Below are 11,609 nucleotides of genomic sequence, written 5' to 3'. Positions count from 1 at the left end.
GATGGGGGCAGGGCGGCAGGAGGTGGACAGCCAGAGAAAAGAGAGACTACTCCCACTATATTTGGACTCTGGAAACAATGGATTCAAATGTCTCCTCTGCCCCGCCCCCTCCCCCGTGTCTGTCTGTCTGTCTGTCTGTCTGTCTGTCTGTCTCTCTTTTCTCTCTCTCTCTCTCTCTCCTCTCTCTCTCTCTCTCTCTCTCTCTCTCTCTCTCTCTGTCTCTGTCTCTCTGTCTCTCTCTCTGTCTCTGTCTCTCTCTCTCTCTCTCTTCTCTCTCTCTCTTCTCTCTCTCTCTCTCCCTCTCCCTCCTCTCTCTCTCTCTCTCTCTCTCTCTCTCTCTCTCTCTATCTCTCTCTCTCCCTCCTCTCTCTCTCTCTCTTCTCTCTCTCTCTTCTCTCTCTCTCTGTCTCTCTCTCTCTCTCTCTCTCTCTCTCTCCCTCCTCTCTCTCTCTCTCTCTCTCTCTCTCTCTCTCTCTCTCTCTCTCTCTCTCTCTCTCTCTCTCTCTCTCTCTCTCTCTCCCCCCCCTTTCTCCCCTCTCTCCCCTCTCTCCCCTTTCTGTCTCTGTCTCTCTGACCTTGGACAACAATTATAACAGCTGACATTTATAAAATGCTTTCAAGTGAAGTCCAGGACATTTGTTAAGTGCCTACTACGCATCAATCACTGTGCTAGGTGGGAAAACGGGAAAAAAAAAAAAAAAAAAAAAAAGCTCCAGTCCTCAAGTTGACAGTCTGAGAAAGGTTTGCGCTTTTATTTTCTATAGAAAGAGAATAATAGGAATGATGGGGATAATTTCTGCAAAATGGGTCCCTGGATTGTTGTGAGATTAAACGAGAAATTTGTAAAGTGCAGACTTCAAGCGCTACGTAAAAGCTGGCGATGGTAATTTACATCGATTATTGGACCGTGCCCGTGATCCTGCGCAGAAGCTACCGTGGGGATCATCATTTGACATTTAGAAACTGAGGCTCAGCGGAAGTTGTCACTTCCCACCCCCACCTGTTTCCTCCTCCGTACAAAGAACTTGGATTAGACCGGAGGTCTAAATATTTCGACCCCTGGCTTTCATGATGTGTCCTTTGCAATCCCATGCATTTGATGTGTTTGAATCGGGGTTCAGAGAAGGGGCCCCGGGGCTTGGCCGCCTGGGGGTTCCTGGGCACAGAGCTTAAGCCCCCCGGACTGGCCGTTCGGCAAACCGGGGGTGGAGCTGGTCAGGCGCCCAGGAAGGGTCGAGCCTGCAGCTCGGAATCTCTGGCCCTAGGAGCTCCAGAGTCCTTCCAGCAGCGGATTCTGCGCGGACAGCGGGGGCCCGGCGCTCCAGCCGCCTCCCGCAGTCGCCGGGGGAGGCATAAGCGGTCGGGAAGAGCCTGGGCACGCGGAGTACACCGTGCACCCCGGGGCCGCACGTTCAGCTCTCCCGGCGCACCCTGAGGCGCCGCGCCCCCGCCCGCCCCCACGTGACGCAGCGTTCCAAACCGGGTTACATTGTAGCCACCGAAGTCCCGCCCATCAATGGAGTCGCCTTTCCTTTATTTCTCGCCCCGGAACCCGCCTATTGGCTCTAGACCCGAGGCCAGAGGCTCTGGCCACGCCCTCATCCCTCCGGACGGCCCTCCCACCGCCCTCCTCGAGTGGCGCAGAGACTCGGCGGAGTCCCCGCCCCTTGGTCCGGGCCAATGGGAGGCAACGGGGGCGTGTCCGGGGGTGTGTGTGAAGCGGCCGGGAAGGTTCTGAGGCCGCCCGGACCAGGGGGGCGCAGCCGCGTGCGGAACCCGGACCCTGAGCAGCCCGAGCGGCCGCCGGCGGTAACTGCTGCGGCGCAACCCCAGCCCCGCGCAGCTGAGCCGGAGCAGAGCGCAGCGTGTCGGGACAGGTGAGCGCAGGCCCCGCGGCGTCGCCGCCGCCCCGCGGCCCCGGGCGTTCGGGCGGCTGCTGCCCCTGGCTCTGTCGGGCCTGGCCCCGAGCCCCTGGTCGTGGACGCCGTTCGTCCGGCGCCGAGCTCCGGCCCTCCGAGGGCCGCACCTGCTCCTGCGCTGCCTCCCTCCTCCCCTTTCTTCTCTCTTTCCCCTTCTTTCTCTCTCTTCCCTCTCTTTTCCCTTCTCTTCCTCCCCTCCCTCTTTCCTTCTCTCCCCTCCCTCTTTCCTTCTCTCCCCTCCCTCTTTCCTTCTCTCCCCTCCCTCTTTCCTTCTCTCCCCTCCCTCTTTCCTTCTCTCCCCTCCCTCTTTTTTCCGAGTCTTCCTTTTTCCTTTCCCCCTTTCTTCCCTCCCTTTCCTTTCTCGCCCTTCTCCCTCCCTCCCTCTTTCTTTCCTTCCCTTTCTCCTTCCCTGTCTCTTTCCCTCCTTTCCCCCGACTGCCCCCCCCCATTTCCCAGCTCCCTCTCGCCAGCCTCTGACACCCGCCCCTCCTGCTGACCTCTGTTCCCAATCACTGTTCTCTCAAATGCCGCTCTTCCCCATTAACCCGAGTCCTCCCTGTTTATCTCCTCTCCCTGCCTCTCCCGGTCATGGGAGCCTCCTTGTCTTTGTAACATATAATACCCTCCTCTTCCTCCTCTCCCCCCTCCCTTTCTTCTCTTTCCTTGCCCTTCCACCCTTCTTTCCCCCCTCTCTCCTTTCCGCCATCTCTCTCCTATCTCGCTCTTCTCCCTCCTCCTCCTCCTCTCTCCTCCCTCCCTCTGCCCCCTCCTCTCCTCCTCCCCATCCCTCTGCCCCCCTCCTCTCCTCTCCTCCTCCCCATCCCTCCTGGTGGGATCCTTTCCCACTCCCAATCCTTCTGAGGGGAGGGTCTGTGCTTCCTCCCCCTTTCCTCCTCCCCCTCAGCCCCTTGAGCTCCCACTAGGGCTTGGACAGATCGAGAAAGACAAAAGTTGAAGGTGCTTCAGGAATGGGGGGGGCAGCGGCAGTTCCCAGTTAATCCTCCCCCCCCCAGGCCTAAATAAGCCATCTTCCGCCTTTTATCCTCGAACCCTCGTCTTTCAGGCCCCAGGGGTGTGGTCCCCCTCGCCCTCAGCCTGTGAAGGGGAGGAGCCAGTGGGGGTCCACAAGGCCTGGCTGACGGCCCGCCAAGGATGGGGCCCCCTGGGCTGGGGACGAGGAGGGGCCCATTGTCTCGAGCCTGGGTCTGTGTGTGGGGGGGACCGGAAAAGGTTGCGGAGGGGCTGCAGCAGGGGGAGGGGCTGCCCTGTGTCCCCCGGACTGTCCGAGCTGGGGGAGAGCCCTCCCTCCCCCCTCCGCTGCCTGCGGGGTGACCTTGCCTTAGTCACTTCCAGCCAGTCCCCCCCGGACCCTGTGACTCAGAGGGAGCCAGGTAGTCTCTGCGCCCCAGAGCTCCTGCGTCAGTCTCCTAGGTAATTGTGAGCGATGGTGGGAGAACGTCCTTCGGAGCCGCAGGCGCCCGGAAAGTGGGTTGGCCCTGAATGTGCGGCTGCCTGCCCCGCTGGGGAATGACCCGGCCCTGTTCTCGCCCCCTCCCCCTCCCCACCTGCTCTCCCTCTCCCTCCCTCCCTCCAGGCCACTGAGGAAAGGGGGGGGGGGAAGGCGAGGGGCCTGGGGCCGGGACCTCTCTAGGCTCTCCCTGGGGTCTTAAAAGTCGGCCTGCCCCAACCTGCTGGTCCGGCCCATTGGTCCCGAGGTCAGCGTGGGGGGGTCCCGCGGAGCAGCTGCCCTGGGTCTCAGAACTGGCCACTCCCCCTCGGGGCCCCCCCTCTCCCTCCTGATCGGGCCGGCCTCGGGGATTCTCCTTGGCTGGGGGTGGCTCAGTGGGGGGGGGTGAAGGAGGTGCTGGGGGAGGTTGCCTTCAGGTCCTGAGATCGGGTGCAGCAGGGTCACGTGGCTCCTCCAGCTCCCAGGTAGATTTAATGAGCCCAGAGGCTCATGGAGAAGGACACCCCCCCCCCACCAAGTCTGCCATAACTTCCCCAGGGGCTGCCAGCTCTCCACCTGGAGTTCCCCAGGACCAGACTGTGACCCCCATAGGGCCAGGCCGTGACCCCTGGGACTGGGCCGTGACCCCTGTGGAGCCAGGCTGTGACCCCCGGGACCGGGCTGTGACCCCCCTGGGACCAGGCCGTGACCCCTGGGACCAGACTGTGACTCCCTGGGACCAGGCCATGACCCCCGGGACCAGGCTGTGACCCCCATGGGGCCAGGCCGTGACCCCTGGGACTGGGCCATGACCCCCGGGTGGCCGTAGGGCCGGGCTCTGAGAGCCCACAAGTGTCCGAGAGGAAGCACTTTGTTGTCTCTGGGATCTGCGGTGGGGGGGGATGTCCTCCTGCCGAGGAGCCCCTTTGCCAAAGCTGAGGCGTCGGAGAGAATGAGAGTCCCTCCCTCTCTCCCTCCCTCCCAAGAAAACCCCCCACGCAAGCCCCCAGATTCTCTCCCAGCCACAGCGCAGGAGGTGGGGGGGGGTCAGACCAGTTTCAGAGGCGTTCTGGAGGTCGGGACCCCGGGGTCCCTTCTTTCATCCCCTTGGTCTGAGGACCTGAGAGAGAGGGTTGTAAAGCCCCTCCCCCCATAGCTGAGGCCAGGTGATCCGGCCAGGACCGCCGCGCCCCACGGGCCTCCATCGGCCAACCCGAGCCCTGGCCCTGTGCCCTGTGACCCAGTGTCGCGGGCGGTGGCTGACCCCGGGGTCAGAGGGCAAGGGCTAGCGCGGGAGGGAACAAAGGAGAGGGGTGAGGGGAGCGGCCCAAGGTTTTCCCCCTTCCCAGGGACCGGGAGCATCTTCCAGACTGTCAGAGCTGAGTCCCGGGCTTCTGGCTCCCGGGGCGAGGGCTGCCTGCGGGCACGGAGCCCAGTGCTCGGGCAGTGGCCGGGCGCCCGTGGGTCAGCGTCCGGGGGATTCTGGCGGCCCCGAAGCTCTCTGGTGGGCGCGGATCCAGGTTCTCCGCTGCTTGGCCTGTGGGGAGGAGGAGCAGGGGGAGCAGGGCCGGCCGAGGGCCCCGGGAGGTCCCAGTCCTCGCCTCCCCCCTCTCAGCCACAAACATACGGGGAGAGTGATCCCGTTTTACAGAGGAGGAGGCTGAGGCTCGGGGCCAGGACTGGGTCCTGCTGGGGCCCCCGTGCCTAAGGCAGCCTCTCTGCCCCAGGGCCCTGGCCCCCGGCTCCTGGCAGGAGCGGCAACAGCCCTCGGGAGACCCAGGGACCGGAACTAGGGTGCGGTGGCCGGGCCTTCGTCCCAAAGTGCCGGGAGCGCAGGATGGGGAGGGCGCCCCCCCTCCAGTCCTGCCCCCGGTCCTGGGGCGCCCCCTTCAGGAAATAGCTTTTCTGGGCGTGCGGGAGGCCCGGAATCTGCGGCCCTCTGCTCTTTCCACAAGCATTTATTAAGTGCCTGCTGTATGCTGGGGAGTCAGGCACAAGAGGCTGACCTTTGGGGGAGTGGGGGGGACCCGCACTTGTGCAGTAACCCACAGGCCGAGGGTAAAGCAGCGCCCGCAGGGAGCTTGGGAGAGAGCTTCCCGCTGCTCCGGGACCGGGGGCGGGTCTTCCCACCACCGGGGGGCGCCAGGCCGGCCTTCCCGCCCCTCCCCCCTGGGCCCTAGTTACAGTCCTGCCGCCCGAGACCCAGGGGCCTGATCCAGGAGGGGCTCCCCGGGGGCCGAGAGGCGCCTGTGGTCTGATGCAGAGGCTTCTGGGAGAGGGGAAAGGGAGGGGAAGGGGAGGAGGAGGAAGGAGGAGAGGAGGGAGGGGAGGAGGAGGAGGAAGGAGAGGAGAAGGAGAAATAAGGAGAGGAGGGAGGAGGAGGGATGGGAGGAAGGAGGGGAGGAGGAGGAGGAAGAGCAAGTTGCCCTATTAGCTGCCAGCCACACCTCCCATCCCACTCCAGATGTGGGGCCTGCGGAAGTCAGGGCCAGTTGGGCTCTGGCAGCCGGAAATCTCCTTAGGAAACAGCCGGGGCCTCTGAGGGGTTTAAAAAGGGGGGGGCGGCCGACTCTGGGGGGGCCCTCGGGGGGCCCGTGTGTCCCGGAGCAGGGCTCCTGCGGCTCAGCCCCGTGCCCACCCCCCCAGCCGATGTTCAGGCACAGACGTACCCACGGGGGGCGTTGGGGCACCTTGCCAGCCTGCCCAGGGCAGATCTGAGGTCCTTTGGGCCCCTGGCTCTGGATCGGGGCCCAGGAGGCGGAAGGAGCCTTAGACGGCAGCCCTGGGCGTGGGGTTCCCCTGGTCGGGGGTCGGGACAGAGGGCGGGATCTGGGCCGGGGACACCAAGGCCTCTCGGCCCTCCTGGTCCTGGGCAGGCCCCTCGCTCAGAGACCGGGGCCCCCGGAGGGAGGACGGCGTGGGGGTCCCGGGGGCCCCCGGAGGGAGGACGGCGTGGGGGCCCCGGGGGCCTCCGGAGGGAGGACGGCGTGGGGGCCCCGGGGGCCTCCGGAGGGAGGACGGCGTGGGGGCCCCGGGGGCCTCCGGCCGAGCAGCTGGGAAAGAGCCCACTTGGGCTCCTGGAGACCCGGATTTGAATCCGGCCTCTGCCCTGCGTATGCCCCGGGCTGAGGGAGGGGAGGCGGCTCCGAGTCCTGGCAGGGCCCGGCCTTTCCGGGAGGAGGCGGCAGTAAAAATAACCCGGACTCGGAAAGAGCCGGCGCCGTGGGAGGTCGGGCTTTGCCGGGCCTGGGGGCTGCAGGCCGCTCCCCCCGGCTCCAGCCTGACCCCGCCTCCGATGCCCCCAGACAGTCACGGACACGGCCGGCCCGGGGAATTGCGCCAGGAGGGGCCGAGCCCCCCCCCCCCCCATCTTGTGCTTGAGAAGAGTTTCTAAGAGGAGGCGCGGATCCTTCTAACCCCCCAATGGCCCCAGGCCCCGTCCTCAGGCCTTAGTTTGGGGGCTGGGGGGGGGCTCATGGCGTAGGGATCACTGACCCCGATACCCCATCACCGCCGGCCCCTGAGTCCGGGGGCCGGAGGATCTGCTGCTGCCTTTGAGGCCCTGAAGATGGTCTGAGGTCTAAGCATTTATTAAGCTCCTGCTGTGTGCTTCCATCCAAGTGAGAGAGGCAGAGGTCCCAGAAGCAGGGCCCGCCCTCGGGGGCTTTTCCCCGGGGGGGCAGGTAATTAGCCGGAGCCCCCTTTGGGGAGCACGAGAGGTCCCAGCGGCTCGGGGGGAGCCAGGGCCTTCGCTCGCTGCTCTGGGTCCGCTTTAAGGGGCTTCTGGGCCCATGATGGAAGCGGGACCTGCCTGGGGGAGGGGGGGGCGCCCAAGGAGGCAGCCCCAGGGTGGGAGGAGCAATTTCCCCCAGAGTTATGGTCACTTAATGTCACAATTAGCATCATTAGCCCAGCCCCCGACATGTTAGGGTCATCTTCCCGCTCCCGCCCCCTCCCCGTGGGGCCCTAGACCTAGTTTCAGCCCGGCGGCGACCCCGAGGCTCCTGGGACGCTGGCCCGGAGTCTGAGCAGGGCCCCCCCGAGGGCCCCCCCATGTCCCACTTTAGACAACGGCTCAGCGGGGCCTCGGGACAAAAGCAGGGAGGCACGTGAGGGGGCAGCGTTCCCGCCCCTCCCCCCGCCTTGCTGTGCTACCTCTGGTAAAGTTCCTCGACCTCTCTGGGCTATGTAACAGCCAGGCCGGGAATCCCTGGGGAGGGGGAGGGCGCCCAGGGCCCGGGGGCTCCGGGTCAGGCCCCTGACGGTATTCGTGCCCGGCCTGCAGAGCCGCTCCCCGGGGGCAGGGGGCGCTGTGCCGATCCAGGCCCCCCCCGCAGCAGGCAGCCCCCCCCCCAGGGGCCCTTAGTCTGGGCCGTTGCCCTGCAGGCTGAGGGGCCGCTCGGGGGCTTGAGGCGCAGTGATGGGGGGGACCCTGGCGAGGGAGCCCGGCCTGGCGGGGAGGGGCCTCTGGGTCTCCCCGCGTCCCCCCTGCCAGCTCCACGTCCCTGCAGTCACTTGGAGGACAAGGCCCCGGGGGGTCCCTGGGCTCTGCCGGCCTGTGACTGTGTAAAAGCGGTTCCCAAGCCCCCCGGGACCCCCGCCCGCCCGGGCTCTTGGTGCAGTCCGGGAGGGGCCGCTCGGGGGGCGCCCTTTGGCAGGGGAGCCGAGACCCCGGATTTTAAGCTGGGGGAGGGACGCCAGGCCAGAGGGAGGGGCGGTGGGGGGGGGCGCTGAGTGAGCGACAACAAAAGGCAAGGCAGACCCCTGCCCACCTCTGCCCAAGGGGACACAGCTGCCGGGGGTCCCGGAGGGAAGGCGAGGGTGGGAGGGGTTCCAGGCCTGGGGGCGCCAGGGGGCGGGCTCCGAGGGAGCCGGGGAGGCTTTTTGTGGGCCCGGGAAGGGCTCATTGTTCAGAGAGCAGCCCCAGAGGCGGGGCCAGAGTGTCGGGCAGGTCCTGGGGGGGCGCAGGGCGCCATCTCCCGAGTGCCCGGTTCCTGAGCACAAACCGAGGCCCCGAGAAGGGCGCCCCGGACCTGGCCCGTGGCGGGAGCGAGGGACAGGGAGTCACAGAGGCCGGGCCGGGGGGGAGGGGAGGGGGGGGGGGAGGGGGGGGGATGGGGGGAGGGTGGGGGGCCGGGATGGGGGGAGGGTGGGGATAGGGGGAGGGGAGGGGGGCGGGGATGGGGGGCCGGCCTGGCCCGGCAGTGCTCCGGCCTGCGTGGAAGCCTCCCGGGGCTCGTGAGGGCCACAACTGCTCGCCAGGCTGGGTGCCAGGGGGGATGGGGGGGCACACAGGCTTCTTGCAGGAGGGGTCCCCCCTTGGCTCCCCCTGCCCGGGTCCTCCAGGACTCTGAGGATTCTCCCGAGGGCAGGACCCGGCCCCTCCTAAATGCCTCTTCGTTCGTCTGTCCGTGATTGCCCGTTTGCCCGGGCCCCCTCTAACCTCCTGGATCCCCCCCCCCCCCCTGGCAGAAGGACAGCTCCGTGTGCCCCAGCGCAGGGCCCGGCACACAGTAGGTGCTTAGTGGGCGGGGAGCGGTCCTGACCGGCGCTCTGCTTCTCCCCAGCTTCCTGCTGGGCTCCCCGGAGCATGGGCGGCTGCTGAGTCGGCATCGGGAGCTCCGCTTTTCAGCTGACGGGCGGCGGGCAGGGGCTCCATGGCGACAGCTAACAAAGGTGAGTGGCTGGGGGAGGGGAGCCGCGCCAGCTTGACCCGGTGCCCTGCTGTGGGGGCGCCTGGGCCGGAGGTCGCTGGTGGGGTCGGCCCCGAGAGGGCACGGTGGGGAGGGGCCGGGCGATGCCCCCTGGCCTGGGCAGGCCCATCAGGGAGGTGCAGGCAGATGAGAAAACAGGAGTCTGCAGGGACACAGTCGGGGGAGGGGCTTCCTCACAATGGGGGGGGCTGCCGCGGCCGAGGAAAAGGGGGCCCTTGGAGGGGCGGGGCTCCCACCCTTCTCCGGCCGGACCAGCCAATCGCCTTTGGTTTTGGGTTCCTGAGTTCAGGAAGGTTAACATTTATTAAGCACCCACTGTGTGCCAGGCTCTGTCCTGGGGAGGCAGGAGAACAGGCCGAGAGTGAGGGAGCAGGTCGCCCCCAGGCCGGCGCTCCCTGCCCCCTTCCCGGGTCTGCTCCGCCCTAGCGCGCTCAGGGCCCAGGAGCCGAGCCCCTTTCTGACCCGGAAGTCTGGGAACCTTCGGGGCCGGTTATAGGCTGGCCCCGGGCCCACAAAGCAGCCCCCAGGGCACCGCCCTGAGCCCCCTTCCCTTCCTCCCCCTCCCCAAGTGAAGCCGCCCTCTCCCACCTCTCACTGTGTCCCCAGTTTCCTAGTCAGAGGCTCCCAGGAAGGCTTAAGAAGGCCTCTGGCGGCCTCCACATGGCGACCCCTCCCCCTCCCCCCCATGGTTTAACAGGAGAAAAAAGTGGGTTTCAGGGAGAAGCTTTTCCCAAGAGGAGTATGGGTAGGTGGGTGAGAGGGAGGGGGCAGGGAGAGGAGGGCCTGACTTTGTTCCCCTCACCAGACACCCCACCTTCCAGCCTTCTCCGGCCCCCACTGAGGTGGTGCTCCCCCCAGAGCCTCGCATCCTTCTGAGCCCCCCCTTCTCGCCCCCCTTCCCCAGGCTGCGGGCTGGCCTTCTCCCCGGGGCTCTGCCCTGCTCCCCGATGCCCTCCGTCCCGCCCTCAGCCTCCTGCTGACCTCCCTGGAACCAGCCACTCAGCCTGTCTCCCTCCCGGCTGAATCTAGTTTTAAAACCATGGTCCAGGCTCCTCCCAACTCCCCACTTGGTGCCAGGCTCCTCCCCACTCGGTGCCAGGCTCCTCCCTACTCGGTGCCAGGCTCCTCCCCACTGATGCCAGGCTCCTCCCCACTGATGCCAGGCTCCTCCCCACTCAGTGCCAGGCTCCTCCCCACTGATACCAGGCTCCTCCCCACTTGGTGCCAGGCTCCTCCCCACTGATGCCAGGCTCCTCCCCACTCGGTGCCAGGTCCTTCACCCAGTGCGGGGGTGAAGCTTGGCCCAGCTGAGCCCCCGTTGGGCCCCTTCCCCCTCACCCCGGCCGGGGGGCGGCAGAGAGCCCGGCAGTGCCCGTGCTGCGGGCTGGGGTCCTCACGCGCCCCCCCTGCCCTTCCAGGAAACAAAAACAAGGTGGGCAGCATCCGCTTCAGCGAGGCGACGACCAGCCACCCCACGGAGGGCTCCCAGAGCCACGTCCACTTCGACGAGAAGCTGCACGACTCGGTGGTCATGGTGTGCCAGGAGCCCGACGGCAACTTCCTGGTCAAGGTGGGAGGCGGGAGGCAGGGGGGGAGGGGGGCTGGGAGGCGGGGGGGAGGGAGGCAGGGGGGGAGGAGGGCGGGGAGGTGGGGGGCAGGGGGCAGGGGGGGAGGGGGGCGGGGAGGTGGGGGGCAGGGGGGGAGGAGGGTAGGGGGAGGGGGGTGGGGAGGCCCGGCGGGGGGGAGGAGGGCGGGGGGAGGGGGGCGGGGAGGCCGGCGGGGGGGAGGGGGGCGGGGGGAGGGGGGCTGGGAGGCCCGGCTCACCACCAGCAGAGGAGGGGGTGATGGCTAGGCCCGCCCATCAGACTCTCCCCTCCCCCCCACGAGGGATATGGGCCCCCTGGTGGTCCGGTGCTGACCTTGACTTTCCTCCTGAGCCACAGCGGCCCCGATGCCGGGCCTCAGGCAGAAGCCCTGGTTCAGGGAAGGGCGCACCCTTGTGGGGGACCCGCATCTTGGATGAGATTGTCTGGAAGGGGCCTCTTGGCCCCGTCCAGACCCTGGTGGCCAGTGCCTGTGGCTACTGCCTGGGGAGGACGGGGGACTCGCTGCCTGGGGAGGACTGGGCTCAGAGTTGGGAGGGCCTGGGGTCTGGTCCTGCTTCAGCCCCTTCGGAGCTGTGTGAGCCAGGGAAGATGGGGCTCCTGACCTGCTGGGGGGAGGGTGAGGATACGGGGAGACCCCAGGTGCTCAGTGTCCCCCACCCTGGTGAGGGGGAAGGGTCAGTGCGACCATGGTGGGCTTTCTGTGGCTGGGCCTGGCTTCAGCCCGCCACCTTCCCGGGAGGGGCCTGGGCTCCAGTGTAGACCCTGAAGCACTTCCGAAGTCGAGTCCCCGCCTCCAGGGCTCCCCCTTTGCCCCAACCCGGGGGGAGGGCCCTTTAAGCCCCCCTCCCCCTCCCGCTCCCAGGCGCCCCCTCCCCGGGCTCCCATTTTTAGCTCTTCTCATTACAGGCCGCTGGGTCCCGTC

The 11,609-nt window shown here is 67.1% G+C and overlaps 2 protein-coding genes across 2 annotated transcripts in view; one reads left to right on the top strand and one right to left on the bottom strand.

The window, feature by feature from the left end:
* Positions 1 to 1,716: 1,716 nt before the first annotated feature.
* Positions 1,717 to 11,609, top strand: part of ADISSP (adipose secreted signaling protein) — an 18,447-nt gene continuing 8,554 nt past the window's right edge. Inside the window, exons 1-3 of the mRNA XM_051974322.1 lie at positions 1,717 to 1,877; positions 8,934 to 9,042; positions 10,499 to 10,650. Of these exons, the coding sequence (XP_051830282.1) occupies positions 9,024 to 9,042; positions 10,499 to 10,650 (171 nt within the window). The 5' untranslated portion in view covers positions 1,717 to 1,877; positions 8,934 to 9,023. The remainder of the gene's footprint in view (positions 1,878 to 8,933; positions 9,043 to 10,498; positions 10,651 to 11,609) is intronic.
* LOC127546325 (basic salivary proline-rich protein 2-like) lies at positions 6,136 to 9,025 on the bottom strand. Its single transcript, XM_051973515.1, has 4 exons — positions 8,913 to 9,025; positions 7,522 to 7,871; positions 6,862 to 7,177; positions 6,136 to 6,646 (listed from the first exon to the last, which is right to left on the bottom strand). The coding sequence occupies exons 1-4, from the start codon at positions 9,023 to 9,025 to the stop codon at positions 6,136 to 6,138; spliced, it is 1,290 nt and encodes a 429-aa protein (XP_051829475.1).

Source organism: Antechinus flavipes, chromosome 2 (genome assembly GCF_016432865.1).
Source record: "Antechinus flavipes isolate AdamAnt ecotype Samford, QLD, Australia chromosome 2, AdamAnt_v2, whole genome shotgun sequence".
In the NCBI taxonomy this organism is placed as follows: Eukaryota; Metazoa; Chordata; class Mammalia; order Dasyuromorphia; family Dasyuridae; genus Antechinus; species Antechinus flavipes.
This window is presented reverse-complemented; position numbering and strand designations above follow the sequence as displayed.